The sequence below is a fragment of the Cherax quadricarinatus genome, chromosome 34 (assembly GCF_038502225.1).
Source record: "Cherax quadricarinatus isolate ZL_2023a chromosome 34, ASM3850222v1, whole genome shotgun sequence".
Lineage (NCBI taxonomy): Eukaryota > Metazoa > Arthropoda > Malacostraca > Decapoda > Parastacidae > Cherax > Cherax quadricarinatus.
In genome coordinates, this window is record NC_091325.1 from 1485175 (window position 1) to 1503165 (window position 17991).

Consider the following 17991-nt stretch of genomic DNA (forward strand, 5'->3'; position numbering starts at 1 on the left):
TTTCCCCAGAAAGCTGCAACTTGAATCATGTTGCCTTATGTGGCAAGTGTCACAAGTATGGCTGTTTTGAATGTCAAATGGCTGTTGTACTCTACTGTATTTGAACGTAAATTTAAGGATAAATACTCTCCTGAACTTTTAGTTCCTTTACCCTCGTCCCCTTGCCCTGTATGTATTAAGTACCTTGTTAAAACTGCTCACATAGCATTTTCATTTCTTGGAACTGACTGAACGTTTGAGAAGGTATACTTATTCAGTGAATTATTAGAGGTATAAGTCCTTGCTCTTAGTCAAAAGGATGTGTATAGTGTGGTAACAACTAGTTATTAAATTCTGTGAAGGCTTACTCAGCCCTGTAACAACTTCACACAGTATTACCAGGGCTGGCTGCTCCTCGGGAAAATGTGTGGTGTAAATATTATGCAGAAAATTCGGAGTGTGGAAATTAGGAGAAGGTGTGGAGTTAATAAAAGCATTAGTCAGAGGGCAGAAGAGGGGTTGTTGAGGTGGTTTGGTCATTTAGAGAGAATGGATCAAAGTAGAATGACATGGAAAGCATATAAATCTATAGGGGAAGGAAAGAGGGGTAGGGGTCATCCTCGAAAGGGTTGGAAAGAGGGGGTAAAGGAGGTTTTGTGGGCGAGGGGCTTGGACTTCCAGCAAGCGTGCATGAGCGTGTTAGATAGGAGTGAATGGAGACAAATGATACTTGGGACCTGACGATCTGTTGGAGTGTGAGCAGGGTAATATTTAGTGAAGGGATTCAGGGAAACCGGTTATTTTCATATAGTCGGACTTGAGTCCTGGAAATGGGAAGTACAATGCCTGCACTTTAAAGGAGGGGTTTGGGATATTGGCAGTTTGGAGGGATATGTTGTGTATGTTTGATAGGAGTGAATGGAGACAAATGGTTTTTAATACTTGACGTGCTGTTGGAGTGTGAGCAAAGTAACATTTATGAAGGGATTCAGGGAAACCGGCAGGCCGGACTTGAGTCCTGGAGATGGGAAGTACAGTGCCTGCACTCTGAAGGAGGGGTGTTAATGTTGCAGTTTAAAAACTGTAGTGTAAAGCACCCTTCTGGCAAGACAGTGATGGAGTGAATGATGGTGAAAGTTTTTCTTTTTTGGGCCACCCTGCCTTGGTGGGAATCGGCCGGTGTGATAATAATAAAAAAATAATAATGCTTCTAAACTGTTGTATTCTGAGCACCTCTGCAAAAGCAGTGATAATGTGTGAGTGTGGTGAAAGTGTTGAATGATGATGAAAGTATTTTCTTTTTGGGGATTTTCTTTCTTTTTTGGGTCACCCTGCCTCGGTGGGAGACGACCGACTTGTTGAAAAAAAAAAAAAAATTATTATTTAGTAATGCAAAGATAAAACATTGAAACATGAAGGTGTATCCTACTTGAAAGAAAAATGAAATGAAAAATTTCCATTTGACTTCAACGCTAATTTTTTTTTTTTTTTCCTCAACAAGTCGGTCGTCTCCCACCGAGGCAGGGTGACCCAAAAAACAAAGAAAATCCCCAAAAAGAAAATACTTTCATCATCATTCAACACTTTCACCACATTCACACATTATCACTGCTTTTGCAGAGGTGCTCAGAATACAACAGTTTAGAAGCATATACGTATAAAGATACACAACATATCCCTCCAAACTGCCAATATCCCAAACCCCTCCTTTAAAGTGCAGGCATTGTACTTCCCATTTCCAGGACTCAAGTCCGACTATATGAAAATAACCGGTTTCCCTGAATCCCTTCACTAAATATTACCCTGCTCACACTCCAACAGATCGTCAGGTCCCAAGTATCATTCGTCTCCATTCACTCCTATCTAACATGCTCATGCACGCTTGCTGGAAGTCCAAGCCCCTAGCCCACAAAACCTTCTTTACCCCCTCTTTCCAACCCTTTCGAGGACGACCCCTACCCCTCCTTCCTTTCCCTATAGATTTATATGCTTTCCATGTCATTCTACTTTGATCCATTCTCTCTAAATGACCAAACCACCTCAACAGCCCCTCTTCTGCCCTCTGACTAATGCTTTTATTAACTCCACACCTTCTCCTAATTTCCACACTCCGAATTTTCTGCATAATATTTACACCACACATTGCCCTTAAACAGGACATCTCCACTGCCTCCAACTGTCTCCTCGCTGCTGCATTTACCACCCAAGCTTCACATCCATATAAGAGTGTTGGTACTACTATACTTTCATACATTCGCTTCTTTGCCTCCATAGATAACGTTTTTTGACTCCAAATATACCTCAACGCACCACTCACCTTTTTTCCCTCATCAATTCTATGATTAACCTCATCCTTCATAAATCCATCCGCCGACACGTCAACTCCCAAGTATCTGAAAACATTCACTTCTTCCATACTCCTCCTCCCCAATTTGATATCCAATTTTTCTTTATCTAAATCATTTGATACCCTCATCACCTTACTCTTTTCTATGTTCACTTTCAACTTACTACCTTTACACACATTCTCAAACTCATCCACTAACCTTTGCAATTTTTCTTTAGAATCTCCTATAAGCACAGTATCATCAGCAAAAAGTAACTGTGTCAATTCCCATTTTGAATTTGATTCCCCATAATTTAATCCCACCCCTCTCCTGAACACCCTAGCATTTACTTCTTTTACAACCCCATCTATAAATATATTAAACAACCATGGTGACATTACACATCCCTGTCTAAGACCTACTTTTACCGGGAAGTATTCTCCCTCTCTTCTACACACCCTAACCTGAGCCTCGCTATCCTCATAAAAGCTCTTTACAGCATTTAGTAACTTACCACCTATTCCATATACTTGCAACATCTGCCACATTGCTCCTCTATCCACTCTATCATATGCCTTTTCTAAATCCATAAATGCAATAAAAACTTCCCTACCTTTATCTAAATACTGTTCACATATATGCTTCAATGTAAACACTTGATCTACACATCCCCTACCCACTCTGAAACCTTGCTCATCCGCAATCCTACTTTCTGTCTTACCTCTAAATCTTTCAATTATAACCCTACCATACACTTTTCCTGGTATACTCAGTAAACTTATTCCTCTATAATTTTTACAGTCTCTTATGTCCCCTTTCCCTTTATATAAAGGGGCTATACATGCTCTCCGCCAATCCCTAGGTACCTTCCCCTCTTTCATACATTTATTAAACAAAAGTACCAACCACTCCAACACTATATCCCCCCCTGCTTTTAACATTTCTGTCATGATCCCATCAGTTCCAGCTGCTTTACCCCCTTTCATTTTGTGTAATGCCTCACGTACCTCCCCCACACTTACATTCTGCTCTTCTTCACTCCTAAAAGATGGTATACCTCCCTGACCAGTGCATGAAATTACTACCTCTGTTTCTTCCTTAACATTTAAAAGTTCCTCAAAATATTCTCGCCATCTACCTAATACCTCCCTCTCCCCATCTACTAACTCCCCTACTCTGTTTTTAACTGACAAATCCATACTTTCCCTAGGCTTTCTTAACTTGTTTAACTCACTCCCAAATTTTTTCTTATTTTCATTAAAATTTCTTGACAGTGCCTCTCCCACTCTATCATCTGCTCTCCTTTTGCACTCTCTCACCACTCTCTTTACCTTTCTTTTACTCTCCATATACTCTGCTCTTCTTATAACACTTCTGCTTTGTAAAAACCTCTCATAAGCTACCTTTTTCTCTTTTATCACACCCTTTACTTCATCATTCCACTAATCACTCCTCTTTCCTCCTGCCCCCACCCTCCTATAACCACAAACTTCTGCCCCACATTCTAATACTGCATTTTTAAAACTATTCCAACCCTCTTCAACCCCCCCACTACTCATCTTTGCACTAGCCCACCTTTCTGCCAATAGTCGCTTATATCTTGCCCATTAATTCTGAGCACCAGTTGGAGTTTTTGTGGTTGTCTCTGGGCAGTGAATACCTTATTGGTTTTTAAGTTCAAAAGCTCACTGCTTGTGTTATTGATTTCTGAAATGAATAGCCAAGGGAGAAATAAAAGTTGATGATCTTCATGCATGAAATGGTTTATAAATTACAAATTATATTTTGCTACTTCATTTAGAACAATAGCTAGTAGGCTTTTAATGTCAGACATTTATAAGTTTGCATTCTTGTTAGATTGAACGGCTAAAGGAGGAAAAAGAGTCGTTAGCATCCCAGAGTGTCCGTCCAGCCGCTGAAGGGCAAGAAAATGGGGATGTACATGCGGAACAGACCCTCGCCTCTGACACCGCCCACCTAGTGTCATTGTAAGCCTCTGCTATTTTTTAATATGCCAAAAGCAGTCTTGAATGTCTTCTGGCATCTGAAATGTCTTGTCACAAAGAATGGGATTAGATGCTATTAACATAAAATGTTTATTGGGTTTATTAAGTAATTATCATTACAGAGTGAAGGAGAAAGAAATCCTAATAGAAGAACAGTTATCTGAAGTAGTAAACTTGAGAAAAGAAATTTCAAGATTAAAAGAAGATTTAGAGAGCCAAAGAGCGAAGAACAATGTGAGTATTATTTTTGTTTTACCTGGGCCAGCAGTGCTTTATCATACTACACCCAATATCTAGTTGATGCTTCCACAATTGGAACTTGCATGGTTGTAAATTAAGATGTAAGATTTTGTATTATTACTCCCTAATATTTTACTTGTTTTATGTATGGTTGTCTTCACTTTTTCTGATAAGCTTGGAAGTTCCACTAATAACTTTTAGATGTTTACTTCTGGCAAGTTGAATTGTGGTTACCAGTTCTTGTTGATTCTAATGGTGTACCTGATCTTGTAGACCTTGATTATTGGTAGTGTAATTCATTGTAAGTTTGATTCAAGAGGAACCACTTAACTGGTGACCCCCCCTTTTTTTTTTTTAAATCAGTTTTATTAGATGATACTGTAATCCACCTCTTCTCATGCAGTTTATAAACCTATATCTAGTTGGCAGAATTAAATATCTGGCATGTTGCACCTTTTTTTTTTTTTTAACTTTAATGAGAAATATGATTTGTGAAGAGCTTATGCACATCAATTATCTTCATTTCTTTCGGGTACTTGTTTGTCTAAGATAAGCTTGAGTCTATGCCCCTGTTTTGAGGGTGAAATAACAATAACCATGATTGATTTTTGCTTGGCTCACTTGTGGCTCTAAAGACATGTCCCGAGAGTAAGCTTAATACACTTGGTCACAATGTGGTTGTATGTAGAATTTCCCCTTTGCCTCTTAGTGTTGCTCCTATTGCCTGTGCCCCATGAGACTTAGTCGTCCATCAGCAGACCTAGGCCAGTACGCATGTCATGTATTACTGTGTGGGCTTTCTAGGGCACTGTATGATTGAAATCTAATGCAGCCTGGAATTGCTTTCACACCTGAGATTTAGCTTTGTGTGGCCACTCTGTATCCATTGATCTTATTGTTTACAAGAAGTTGTACTTACAATTCATGCACAGTATTTTTCAAATTTGATATATGAAATTGAGTTACCATAAGAGGATAACTAAATGAAATGCCTATACCCCAATATTTGTTAACAAGCTTGTTACTTAACCTCATGAGATCCAGTACTAGATTCCCTCAAGTCTAACAGTGTGTGTTGTTAATCCCTGCCTTGTAGGAGTTACGAGAAAAGAACCACAAAGTCCTGGAGGCCTTAACGAGCACAGAGGAAAAACTGATGGCTAGACTCAAGCAGGTGGATGTAAGTGCTGCTCTACTGTTAGTAAACAAAAAGCTTTGCAAGGTCTGATGAGCAGTAAGCTCCTTGTTTGAGATTACACAACCTCCAGGTTTTGAAGTAAAACAAAAATGTGAACTGTAGTGGATTAAATAACTTGGTAGCGTATTATAATAAACTAGCTTCTACGTGCTGGTCCTGCACGCTCAACAGTTGTCATGTTACCATGGTAAAGAAGAAATTTTAGTGGACAGTTGATATTATCTTGCCTCCAATGAACATATAGAGGGTGGACTAATGTTCTTGTGACTAGTGAGCAATAACATTTATAGTGGTCTTTCTGGGTTAGAAATAATATTGAAGTCTTTAGAAGTGAAGAATCATTGATTTATAGATTTAACTTGAAACTCTTCTTTGTACTCAGTAAGGTGCTTCAATTGAAATAAATTTTGAATAAAGTATGTTTTTGAACTAGCTGGTAGTTAATTAAAAGAGAAGTAGTACAAATGAATATTAGGTAAATGTATAGATTGGATTGACTCATGTTTTTAGTGTTCTGAATTAGTTGGAATTTAACATGAAACCTGAAGGTTGTTAATCTGTTAATTTGAGTGGATTTACCATTCTAGTTCTCTTGTTATTTGCTAATAGTGCTTTTCTTGTCCTTGGGACTTTTAGAATGCAGTACACAAGAGTTATTTAATTGAAAAGTGCTTGGCAATGTAGAATGTAGTGCGTGAGCACGATTACTTTTGAAGAATGGATTTTTTAGCACTTTTTCTTTTGTACTGTGGTAGACACATTTGTTGTGTAATATTCCTGTATAGGGTCTTAGACTTTCTAGTACAATTAAATTTTGTGTAAATATGAATTTTGTATGTGCAGAGGACATTAATAATTCAGACATGTTATGTTCCTGAGAAATGCGCTATCAGTTTCTGCAAATCATGAACTTCAAAATGGGGTTGAGTTCCTTGGACCACTAAAAAACCCAAACTGCTCTGTGAAATACCTGGGAATTCTAGTGAGGTTCAAACAGTTAAGACTTATTACATGTAGCTAAAATTTGGTTACATTATTACTGTATACTGTTGTATTTATTACTTCAAGTTGAGTTGGGGATGTATAACATCTTGAAGTCAATGGAGAGTGCAGCTGTGACCCTACTGAACTAACCTAGGTGTCCTGGAGGTCAGTACCCCCATGGCCCGGTCCAGGACCAGGCCTCACGGTGGATCAGGGCCTGATCAACCAGGCCTTTACTACTGGTCTCGCACGGTCCAGTGTACGTACCACAGTCCAGCTGATCAGGTACTGCCTTTAGGTATCTGTCCAGCTTCCTCTTGAAGACAGTCAGGGGTCTATTGGTAATACCCCTTATGTATGCTGGGAGGCAGTTGAGCAGTCACTGCATTCTCTTATTGTACTCATGATGCCCCTGCTTTTCATTGAGGGTATGTTGCACTGCCTGCCAAGACTGCAAATTTTGGAATAGTCCCTCTAGGATTTTCTAGGTGTAAATTATGACGCATCTTTCTCGCCTGCTTTCCAAGAAATACAGGCCAGTGGACTTCAAACAGTCCCAATAATTGAGGTGCTTAACTTTTACTTATATACAGTGATATTTCTCTGTATATTCTTCAGATCTGCAATTTCACCTGCCTATAAAGGGGCTGTTGGTGTACAGCAGTATTCTATCCTAAAGAGAAGTGACTTAAAGAGGATCATCATTGAAAGTTCTCAATGTCCATCCTATTATTTCTAACAGATGTGGTAATGACATTGTTGTGGTTTTTGAAAGCGAAATCCTCTGACATTATCACTCCCATGTCTTTCACTCTTTCACGTGAATTTTCTGCTCTGTTGTGTTAGAATTTGTTTTATACTCCGATTTAGCTTTTATTTTCTCAAGTTCTCCATGGCAGAGTAAATTTCATGTTGTTTTTTGTGGCCCATTGGAAGACTTGGTTTATATCCACTTGGAGATTTGCATTGTCCTTGATGGATGACTTGTGCAGATTTTAGTATCATCATTAAAGGAAGACAGTGCTATGGCTTACATCTGTCTCAGATATGAGAATGAGGAAAAAGACAGGGCTGGTAATGCACCTTGTGTTGCAGCTTTTCACTGTAGCCACTTCTGACTTAACTATTTACTATTACTCTGTGTTCTGTTGGTTAGAAAGTTAGATTCATCTAAACACTTTTCCAATTATTCCTTTGTCATGCATTTTGTGTGCTATTACACATGATCGCACTTGTCAAAGGCTTGCACAGTCTGTGTATACATATTACATCTGCATTCTGTTTGTCCTTCACGCATCTAAGACCATGTCGTAGTGGTCCAGTAGTTGAGAGGCAGGTGCAACCTGCTTTGAACTTGTGTTGCCCTTGGTTGTGCAATTGCTGGGTAATCAAGTGGTTGGGGATCTTGCTTTTTAGAACCCCTTTCACAGATTTTTATATGTGAAGTTAGTGCTATGAATCTATAATTCTTTGCTGTTGCTTTGTCACCTTTGTGGAGTAGGGCTATATCCACTGTTTTTAGTGACTGGGATGACCCACCAGGTCAAGGCTCCCTCTCCGTAGAATATTTAAGGCATGTGAAAGAGGTTTCTTCAAGTTCTTGATGAACACTTGAGTTCTACAAATCCGGGCATGGGGCAAAGTGCGTGGGCATGCTGTCAATTGCTTTGTCAAATTCCAGTGGTGTTAGGGTTATGTCAGCAGTGGAGAAATTTGACAAAATTTTGAGTTTTGGTCAAAGGTTGGGGATTTTGTGATGTTGATACAAGCCTCATCAGTTGATTGTTGCAGTGCAGTCCTCAGGTACTGTCATATGCAGTTTGTTTTTACCCTGCAGTTCTTTATACAGGAGATGTACTGCCTATTCCAGAGCACTTTACAGCAATACTTTGAGATGAGTCATGCTCCTTTTCAGTAAACGAGTCTGTAAGACTGGCAACAGTTTGCAGTGACTCTTGTATCTTTTGCAGTGTAAACACAGGTTATTCAGGCCTGGGTTCATCCACATTGTCTTCTATTCTTTGCATCTGGGAATTTAATTCCTGCAAAATTTCCTCTGCAGTTGGTTCCTCCTCACTGTCTTCCAAGAGCTCATTGTTGCCATTTTGCTGCATATCTTCAAATCACTTACCAGGCACTCTCCTTGTCATAACAAAGAGTTTCCTGAATCTTTCAACCGATGGAACACCTGTGAAATCATTCACCTCACATGGCCATATTGGTACATGAGCCAGTACTTTCTGTGCAGAGTGCATCTGCAGTGTTAAATTTTCAACTTAGCTCTGGCACTCCACTGTCTTATCGATTGCTGCCACTAGTTTCTGCATTACATTGCATGTGTAGTGGCACTTGAATACAGCTTCTCCACACTTAACAATGGCGTTCCATTCCCGAGACCATGTTGTTAAATTCGTCGCTGAGTGAGGAGCATGCAATAATGGTAGTGAGTTTGTGTCAACCATCTTTGATATTGTTTAATGTCACCTTTGGAATATTTTTGTTTATACAGTAGTGTACTGTATATTGAAATAAACAGAATAGAGGACTCCAGCTCTAATATACATTATTTAGGTGTGAATACTGGTCAGAGAGCCCATTGTAAGTCCAATGCGTCGGTAAACAAGTATGTCACTAAGTAAGGAGAGGCTGTACTTCAATAAATCGTCGATCCAGTGGTTGCATCAATAATGTTGCATTTGGTGATAAAAGGAGTCTTAACCTCTGGCCCCATGTCCTTCAGGAGTTGAGGATGACTACAACAATGATCAAAGGCAAGGAAAACCATGAAAACAAGATTTTTCAGGTACAAGTACATCCTTACTTCAGGAATAAAGGATGCTTAATCCACTGAGAGGAGGAGGCCTCAGCCACCCATGCTGTGGCATTGGACCTCCATATAACAGGCCTACTGGCCCATTCTAGGCAGGCTTGTTGCTTAGTAATAAGACCTTCAAGTGAAACACCTTTCTTTTTCAATCCACACATTTAGTAAACCTTGTGTTATTGAACTGTAATGACCTGTTCCTCATTTTCCAACCATCACATTGAGGATTCCTTGTTGCACAAGCTTTAATCTTTGCCTCATTTTCTCAGATTGACTGAATCATTGATTCTCTAACAGCTTTTTATAACCTTATGGTAAACGTACAAAAAATGCAGTGCAATACATACCTATGGACACCACTAGCAAAATTCCACAACTTACTTTGACTAATAGGTGCATTTATTATGATTTTTTCACCTCTCAAGGGAGGTCTCTTGATGCGAATTCAGGGCTCATGATCAAAGGGATTGAACCTGATCTTCCCTTCCTCCAGGCACTTGAAACCCTGATAGGTTAAGCAATCCTATCATGACTGGTAGTAGTAATACTAATCTAGTGTCCCTAGTGTTGTTACTGTTCTGATGTCGGTGGCCCAATTTCTTGGCATTTGTCCTTAATCTCCTCGGCTCTTTACTTTGAAGTTACTTATCCATTATAATATAAACAAGGTTCAGTACAGAGGACCTACTGTTGTTAGAATAAAGTTTTCTTTCAGTGTGCTCCTTTCCTGTTAAATATTTAGTAGAGGTGGATGGCTCATTCACACTGTGATTACAGAAGTTCTGATGCATTCTCAGTCAGAAGTGTTGAGCATCAGTTGGCATGTGTGCATTTAGTCTGTACTTGAAATGTTCTATTCATTTTCTGTGAGGGGTATAAATACTATTAATTTGGTTTACTGGAGAACCAGTGGCACAAACTTGTCACCTTCCAATGTTTCTTGGTGTTTTTTACTTTGTAAATGTTACTTATAGGTACAATATGTACCTCTTAGTTATGTACAAAAATTCATAGTAAACAAATATAAATAATTCAGTGTAATGCTCATTGCTTGAACTAGTGGCGTGGAGGTCATGTGGTGCAGTGGCAGACATGAGCTAGTAAACTTAGGACTGCCAATCCATCAGTTAGTCTGAAGCACTCAACTGAATTGTTTTGCATAGTTTGTGCTGGTAAACTTGGTGCATAGGTAGCATTTATCACAAGACATTTAAATGGAAGTAATTTGTAATTGGTTAATGTATTAGTTGTTTCAATACCTACATAGTCTATTATTTGGGGTGTTAATTCATTTTATCATTGTTTTGATTCAGTTTTATCATAGTTTTAAGAAAGTCTTCTTTTTATGCTTTTAACTTTTCTGGATACATTATAATAAGATTTTTATTCCAGCTGCTAATTTCTAACATGATTGGAAGTAAGCATAGGTACAGAAGGTTAATTTGCTAGTGGTTATATTGAGGTGTTTAAAGTGTGCTCTTAGGATTATTGTAATACAATATGATCACAGCTGTTGCTTGTAGTGCTCTATCATTTATTGACATTAATGTAACGTATTTTCTGAAGGAGGCTTCTGGTGAAGTAGAGGAGGAGAAAGCAAAGGTTCGTGCCGTCCTTAGAAGAATTTTCCCCGAAGTTGTTGTAGATGATGCACTGGTGAGTACTTTTGCTTTTGTTGGGGGATGGGGGAGTAGGTGATATTACATGTTTGTGAGTGATTTTTGTATTTTATTTTTTGTACTTGACCTAATGGAGAAGGCAGAGGAGCTTTGATTCATTGTTGATGATTGAGAGATGGAGCACTGCATGTACCCTAAATGAACATTTTTTTTGTGTACTTTGATATTTTCTCTTTTTTGAAAGATAATTATTTTTGAAGATTGAATGCAGTAGTCAGATTACTTGTGAATGAGCTTTGGAGTTTATATTTTTTTACTTCCCTGTATTTGTTTTCCTTTATATAAAAATTTAAGGGTTTTAAATTTTTTACATGTATATATTGTACCCAAATTGTATGTACTGAAGTACTAGTAGATTTATGACTTTGAAGGAGAGGCAAGGGGATTAGAGATAAATCATACATAAACTATTTAAAAGTATAAGGGCAGGCTAAGTAGAAAGTAATTGTCCCAGTTTTTTTAATGACCTGCCTCTTTACTAACTCAGCAGCAGACGTTTTGTTCTGCATGTTCGTGGGTACAGTTTCCTTTGCAGTTTAATGATCAAAAAAGTGGTAATTTGAGTCAAATATTTTATCAATGAATGTGGAGGATCAGCACCTTCCTACAGCAGTTGTTCCCATTTCAGGCCCTTCCTGTTAGGAAAAAGACATACCAGGTAAACCATTTGTCAGTCATGCTGTCCTAAATTGCTCACATTTATCACTTGCTAAACTGAAGAACAAGGTTCCGGGGATCAAGTTTGGGTGACTTTCAAGAGTGGACTAAATTATATAAATGAAGTTTGTGAATTATCTTAATTGCCTACCATAAACATAATTAAAATGCAACAGCTGCTCTTGTCACCAATATATTATTATTATCATATCAGCATATGTATATACAGTAAGAGTTTTCCCTCAATCCCATTTATTCTGTTCTAGATTGTGAGTCCTCATCTTACTAGAGGTGGACACCCAGCTATATAATATCTTTTAGTCTCATGAATGCTTCTTATGCCATTTTAAAATTTTTGGATCTAGTTATCGATGAATTTACACCTGTAATTGTTGTGGACATGCTTTAATCCTTAAACTGGGTATGGTATGGGGTATAGTTGTGAACCCTTTCACTGGTATAGTAGAGGGGTAGTTGTAAACCTTTAATCCAGGTACATTATGGGTGGTGGTTTGGGGGCCTTTAAAATCTTCTTTGAGGTTCCTTGATGGCAGTGAGAGGCTGTTGATCCAAAGAATTGAACCACTCAAATTTTTTGGATTGAACTTGAATGCCTCCCATTCTCCCTGATGCTTTAGAACCTCAATAAGTTTAGTGCTCCTTCATGAATATAATATATTGTTAGTCCTTGAACTAGTTTCAGTACAGAGGTTAGTCATGAGCCCATTAGATGGGTACAGTACAAGTGGTAATTGCAGACCAGTAAACTATAGATGCCATATATCATTGGGTACAGTATAATGGATATTTGTCAATCCTTATGCCAAATACTCTGCAGTGGGGGGGGGGGAAGCTATGAGCCTTTAAACTGGTGGCTAATGTTAGAATGTGCTAATTTAAGCCTTGCAAGCAGTACTATGCAACCTTGGACAGTCTCTCACTGAGGCAGGGTGACCTGAAAGAGAAACACTCTTGCCATCAGGTATTGAGATATTTACACTGTCTGTACACATGTATTATCATTTGTCACATCATATTTCTCATTAAAAGCAGTTGGAGTGAAATAAGACACTAGCTAGTGACAGAATTACCAGCAGTTGCCTGACATGGATTTTGTATATTTTCATGCATTTTGTTTCTAGTTTTCTTTACTAAACATTAATAATAATTTGTATAGAGTTCTACTGGTATCATTGCCACTGCAGTCTTCAGATATATTATTATGCACTATCATCAGTTCGTGAAAACAATGTTAGCATGCTGTATCTTCCAGAATGTTAGAGTACAGTTTTTGTTTCAAAGAAGCAACAATTATTTTTTCCTGGATGTAAATTTTACTCATAAGAAAATCAAGATGTTTTCTTGATGAATACTACTAAAATTATTTGCAAGAGAGACTTCAGTAAAACTTTTGAATAATCAAAATCCATGAAATTTCAGAGCTGACTGACGTACTCGGTTGTCCAGGTGCACACTTTGCGACTCGTACTATATTTAAGGGGCATGTCTAAATGTATGTAAATTTCAAGTTTGCCACCAGTCTTCCTGAAAATTCTGTACTTGAACTGTGCTATTGGGTTAACTTTATTAGTACTGTACTATACATGTTCTGTTGACTGCCACTATGCTCACTCTTTTGTGCTTTTGGTTTTTATGTATGGGCTCAAGCATACATATACATATAGAGCATGTATGGGCCCAAACATACATATGTGGAGCATGAGCATAGGAATACATACAGGGAGCATTTATGGGTCCAGGCATACATACATGGGAAATGTATAGGTCTAGGCATGTACAATATGTGGCTGGCCATACATGAAGTGCATAAGGGCCTGGGCATACTGAGGATGTATGCACTCAGGCATAGTAATACTGTACTGTATTAGTAATACTTAAATTGGTTACTAGGAAATTATTCACAAGTGTTATAATTTTATGGAAAGTCCGTAGCATGTACACCATGATGAGGAGTCTTTAATTTCAACTAAAATATTTAATGCTAAAAAAAAATTTGTTTGGGGCACATATTGGCCTGGGCATGCATATATGGAGCATATTCAGACCCAGGCATTCATAAATGAAGCATGTACAAACCTGAACATTTGTATGTAAGAGCATATTTGGAACTGTGCATATGAATGTTAGAGCATGTATAGTCCTCGGCATACATGGTTCATGTCTGGAGTTCATACATACATGGAGCATGTATAAGGCTGAGCAGATGCACATGGGGGCTTCTAAAGGGCCCGGGTATATCAATGTGAGCTTTACTGGCATTCATACACACATTCACTAGGGATGGTATCTTAGGGGAACAGTTAAGATAGTTCAAACTGGATGAAATTGAGCATTTTCTTAAAATTATTAGTTTTGGTTTTCTGTGGCTTAACTTAAATACCTTTATATATGGCATTTTTTCTTTATATACATTGCTCAGTGTGAAGTGAAAGTGAGGGGAAAATTAGATACATGATAAAACAGGAATTAGTGAAAAACGTGAAGTTAAGGCAGAGAGTAGTACACTTAAGTACCAGATGGTAAAACTTGCTTCTTGAGGCAGGAGTGCTAAATACGTATTGTCACTGCTGAACCCATCATTCTTGCTAGCAAAACTTTGTGGCTTGGCAGTTTAATAGTAGCAGACCAAGGTCAGTTTTTCTTGAATTGGTAGCCTTGTGTAGCATTCTGCCTACATAGGTTTTGATAGTAATGATTTATGGCATACATTATTTGGGTAAGGTACAATGTGTATGTATATAAAGACTAAGTTGGGTTGACTGATCTCAGAGTGCAATGCATTACTTGTAGTCCATTGTAGTAATTAATCACATTTTTTGTAACCACTTACATCTGAGAATTGTAGGTTTCCTTTTTGGAAAGATAATTTTAACCTTTTCACTATCCAGACTCCGCAAATTAATATTACTCTGTGTCCACATTTAAAAAAAAAAAATCTGAACTGGTAGAGAAACTTTTTTGAAAGTAATGACACCAAAAGTACGAAATGGGATGGAAAACTTATGGAATTACGTAGGCACAAAGATATTGGTCTGGGTGCAGTTTATGTATTGATATTTCACCCAGTTTGAGACCTATTTTAAGCCAATTCCACTGCTCTGTTCAACCAGATTCTTGGATATTTTCCTAGTATGCCTTCCTTTCTGTTGATTGAGCACAAGAAACTGTCCGTTCAGCTGTTAGATAGTACAATATTAAGTGCACAAAAGTTGGTAATTTGGCTAGTTTTACACTATTAAAAACTATTCTATTTCTAAAACAGTCCAAAATATACATTGTTGACATTCCATGTACTAAAGCATTTTTTCTTCATTAATAGTGTCTCAGGCCTCTCCTATATTATACAGTGATACTTAGTTACTAACTTATTCGTTCCGGAAGGCTGTTCGAGTGCCGATACCAAATAAATTTCTTCTCATTAGGAATAATGTAAATTAGATTAGTTCATTTCAGACCCTCAAAAATACACTTGCAAAAGCACTTGCAAAAATCTTTTTTCTTTCTTTCTTTCAACGTACCAGCCGTATCCTACCGAGGTGGGGTGGCCCAAAAGGAAAATCGAAAGTTTCTCCTTTCAAATTTAGTAATATATACAGGAGAAGGGATTACTAGCCCCTTGCTCCCGGCATTTTAGTTGCCTCCTACGACACGTATGGCTTACGGAGGAAGAATTCTGTTCCACTTCCCCATGGAGATAAGAGGAAATAAACAAGAACAAGAACTAGAAAGAAAATAGAAGAAAACCCAGAGGGGTATGTACATATATCCTTGTACATGTATGTGTAGTGTGACCTAAGTGTAAGTAGAAGTAGCAAGATGTACCTGAAATCTTGCATGTTTAAGAGACAGAAAAAAGGACACCAGCAATCCTACCATCATGTAAAACAATTACAGGCTTTTGTTTTACACTCACTTGGCAGGACGGTAGTACCACCCTGGGCGGTTGCTGTCTACCAACCTACTACCTAAACTTGCAAAAATATGCTTACATAATTGTTCGAGTTAGGAGCTGTTTGAAACTCGAGGTACCACTGTACTTGTCTTCCCTTTGGAATTCATAATCATGAAAAATTAAAGATTTTCCCTATTTCTTGGATTAAAAAATACTATAACCAGGAATGATTGGTCATGATTTACGGCATCCCAGTAATTGAATCTGATTTAGTAAAACCCAATAAAACAGACTGTGAGGTGTAGGGGGCCTTACCTGTCCTCATGAAAATTGAAAAAAAAATATTTCCATTACTTAGAGCCCAATTTCAAGCTATCTCTGGTTCTAAAATCAACCAAAATTGTCATTTAGTATATATTCCATTCTATGCAGTGTTATGAAGAAACAGCCAATAAAACCATAAAAACCATTCTAGAAAACCTCAGTTTCTATTCAGGTCAAACACAGTCAAACTTTGTTTTTCCATTATGCATTGTGGGGCAGCATTTTGATATTGTGCACTCACTGCCCAGACCCATTCTCTCACATACACATCAAAATTTACCACTCGCAGCTTATCTGAGGAAGCTGTGCCTAAAACGTAAATCTACTTGAAGGACCCTGGCATCAGTGGTGTAGAGGATTAAGCCACCTTTTATAGAAAATACATATCATTACAGGAGTAATCATTTTAAATTTCTTTAATTTAAATATTTTCATTTTTCAATTCAGATTTTTTCCTCAAGGACTTAATAGCAAATTTTTGTACTAGTTCTTTGAAAACCTCTGTTGTACAGTTTATGGAGTTAACTGGCTTTAAATGTACTAATTGTTGTAGCAGAATTTTAATTTCTCATAGTAAACTCTTGTGTTAAGACAGCATCATTGTTGGTCCATCTATCCATCCATCCCTAAGTTTGTACATCAGTCGATTCTGTCTTTATCTTTCCATTAGTCTGGCTGCCTCTCATCTTCGTGTACTAGTTGTACGCCTACACTACCCTATTTTGGCCTAATGACTGAGGTATCAGACGTTAGCAAGAAATGATAATAAAATATCAGTATCAGGAGGAGTTGCATTCTTATAGGCTCTGTAAATCCTAAATTTGAGCATAACAAAAGACCACTGAAAAAAAAATGTGTGTGTGTGTGTGTGTGTGTGTGTGTGTGTGTGTGTGTGTGTGTGTGTGTGTGTGTGTGTGTGTGTGTGTGTGTGTGTGTGTGTGTGTGTGTGTGTGTGTGTGTGTGTGTGTAAGAAAATCCCACAATACTAATTTTTTTTTTTTTTTTTTTTTTTATTTAACAAGTCGGCCGTCTCCCACTGAGGCAGGGTGACCCAAAAAAGAAAGAAAATCCCCAAAAAGAAAATACTTTCATCATCATTCAACACTTTCACCACACTCACACATTATCACTGTTTTTGCAGAGGTGCTCAGAATACAACAGTTTAGAAGCATACACATATAAAGATATACAACATATCCCTCCAAACTGCCAATATCCCAAACCCCTCCTTTAAAGTGCAGGCATTGTACTTCCCATTTCCAGGACTCAAGTCCGACTATATGAAAATAACCGGTTTCCCTGAATCCCTTCACTAAATATTACCCTGCTCACACTCCAACAGATCGTCAGGTCCCAAGTACCATTCATCTCCATTCACTCCTATCTAACACGCTCATGCACGCTTGCTGGAAGTCCAAGCCCCTTGCCCACAAAACCTCCTTTACCCCCTCTCTCCAACCCTTTCGAGGACGACCCCTACCCCGCCTTCCTTCCCCTATAGATTTATACGCTTTCCATGTCATTCTACTTTGATCCATTCTCTCTAAATAACCAAACCACCTCAACAACCCCTCTTCTGCCCTCTAACTAATACTTTTATTAACTCCACACCTTTTCCTAATTTCCACACTCCGAATTTTCTGCATAATATTTACACCACACATTGCCCTTAAACAGGACATCTCCGCTGCCTCCAACCATCTCCTCGCTGCTGCATTTACCACCCAAGCTTCACGCCCATATAAGAGTGTTGGTACTACTATACTTTCATACATTCCCTTCTTTGCCTCCATAGATAACGTTTTTTGACTCCACATATACCTCAACGCACCACTCGCCTTTTTTCCCTCATCAATTCTA

The 17991-nt window shown here is 38.2% G+C and overlaps 1 protein-coding gene across 25 annotated transcripts in view; it reads left to right on the top strand.

Annotated features, from left to right (window-relative positions):
* LOC128693696 (ribosome-binding protein 1) overlaps nucleotides 1-17991 on the top strand; it is a 110816-nt gene that overhangs the window by 24767 nt on the left and 68058 nt on the right. For 21 of the 25 annotated variants that reach the window (XM_053783493.2, XM_070091092.1, XM_070091099.1 and 18 more), the window contains 5 exons: nucleotides 4164-4294; nucleotides 4435-4546; nucleotides 5649-5732; nucleotides 11125-11214; nucleotides 11866-11895. In XM_053783493.2, coding sequence (XP_053639468.2) covers nucleotides 4164-4294; nucleotides 4435-4546; nucleotides 5649-5732; nucleotides 11125-11214; nucleotides 11866-11895 — 447 coding nt within the window. The remainder of the gene's footprint in view (nucleotides 1-4163; nucleotides 4295-4434; nucleotides 4547-5648; nucleotides 5733-11124; nucleotides 11215-11865; nucleotides 11896-17991) is intronic. The other 4 variants (XM_070091098.1, XM_070091107.1, XM_070091093.1 and 1 more) reach the window with 3 other exon arrangements.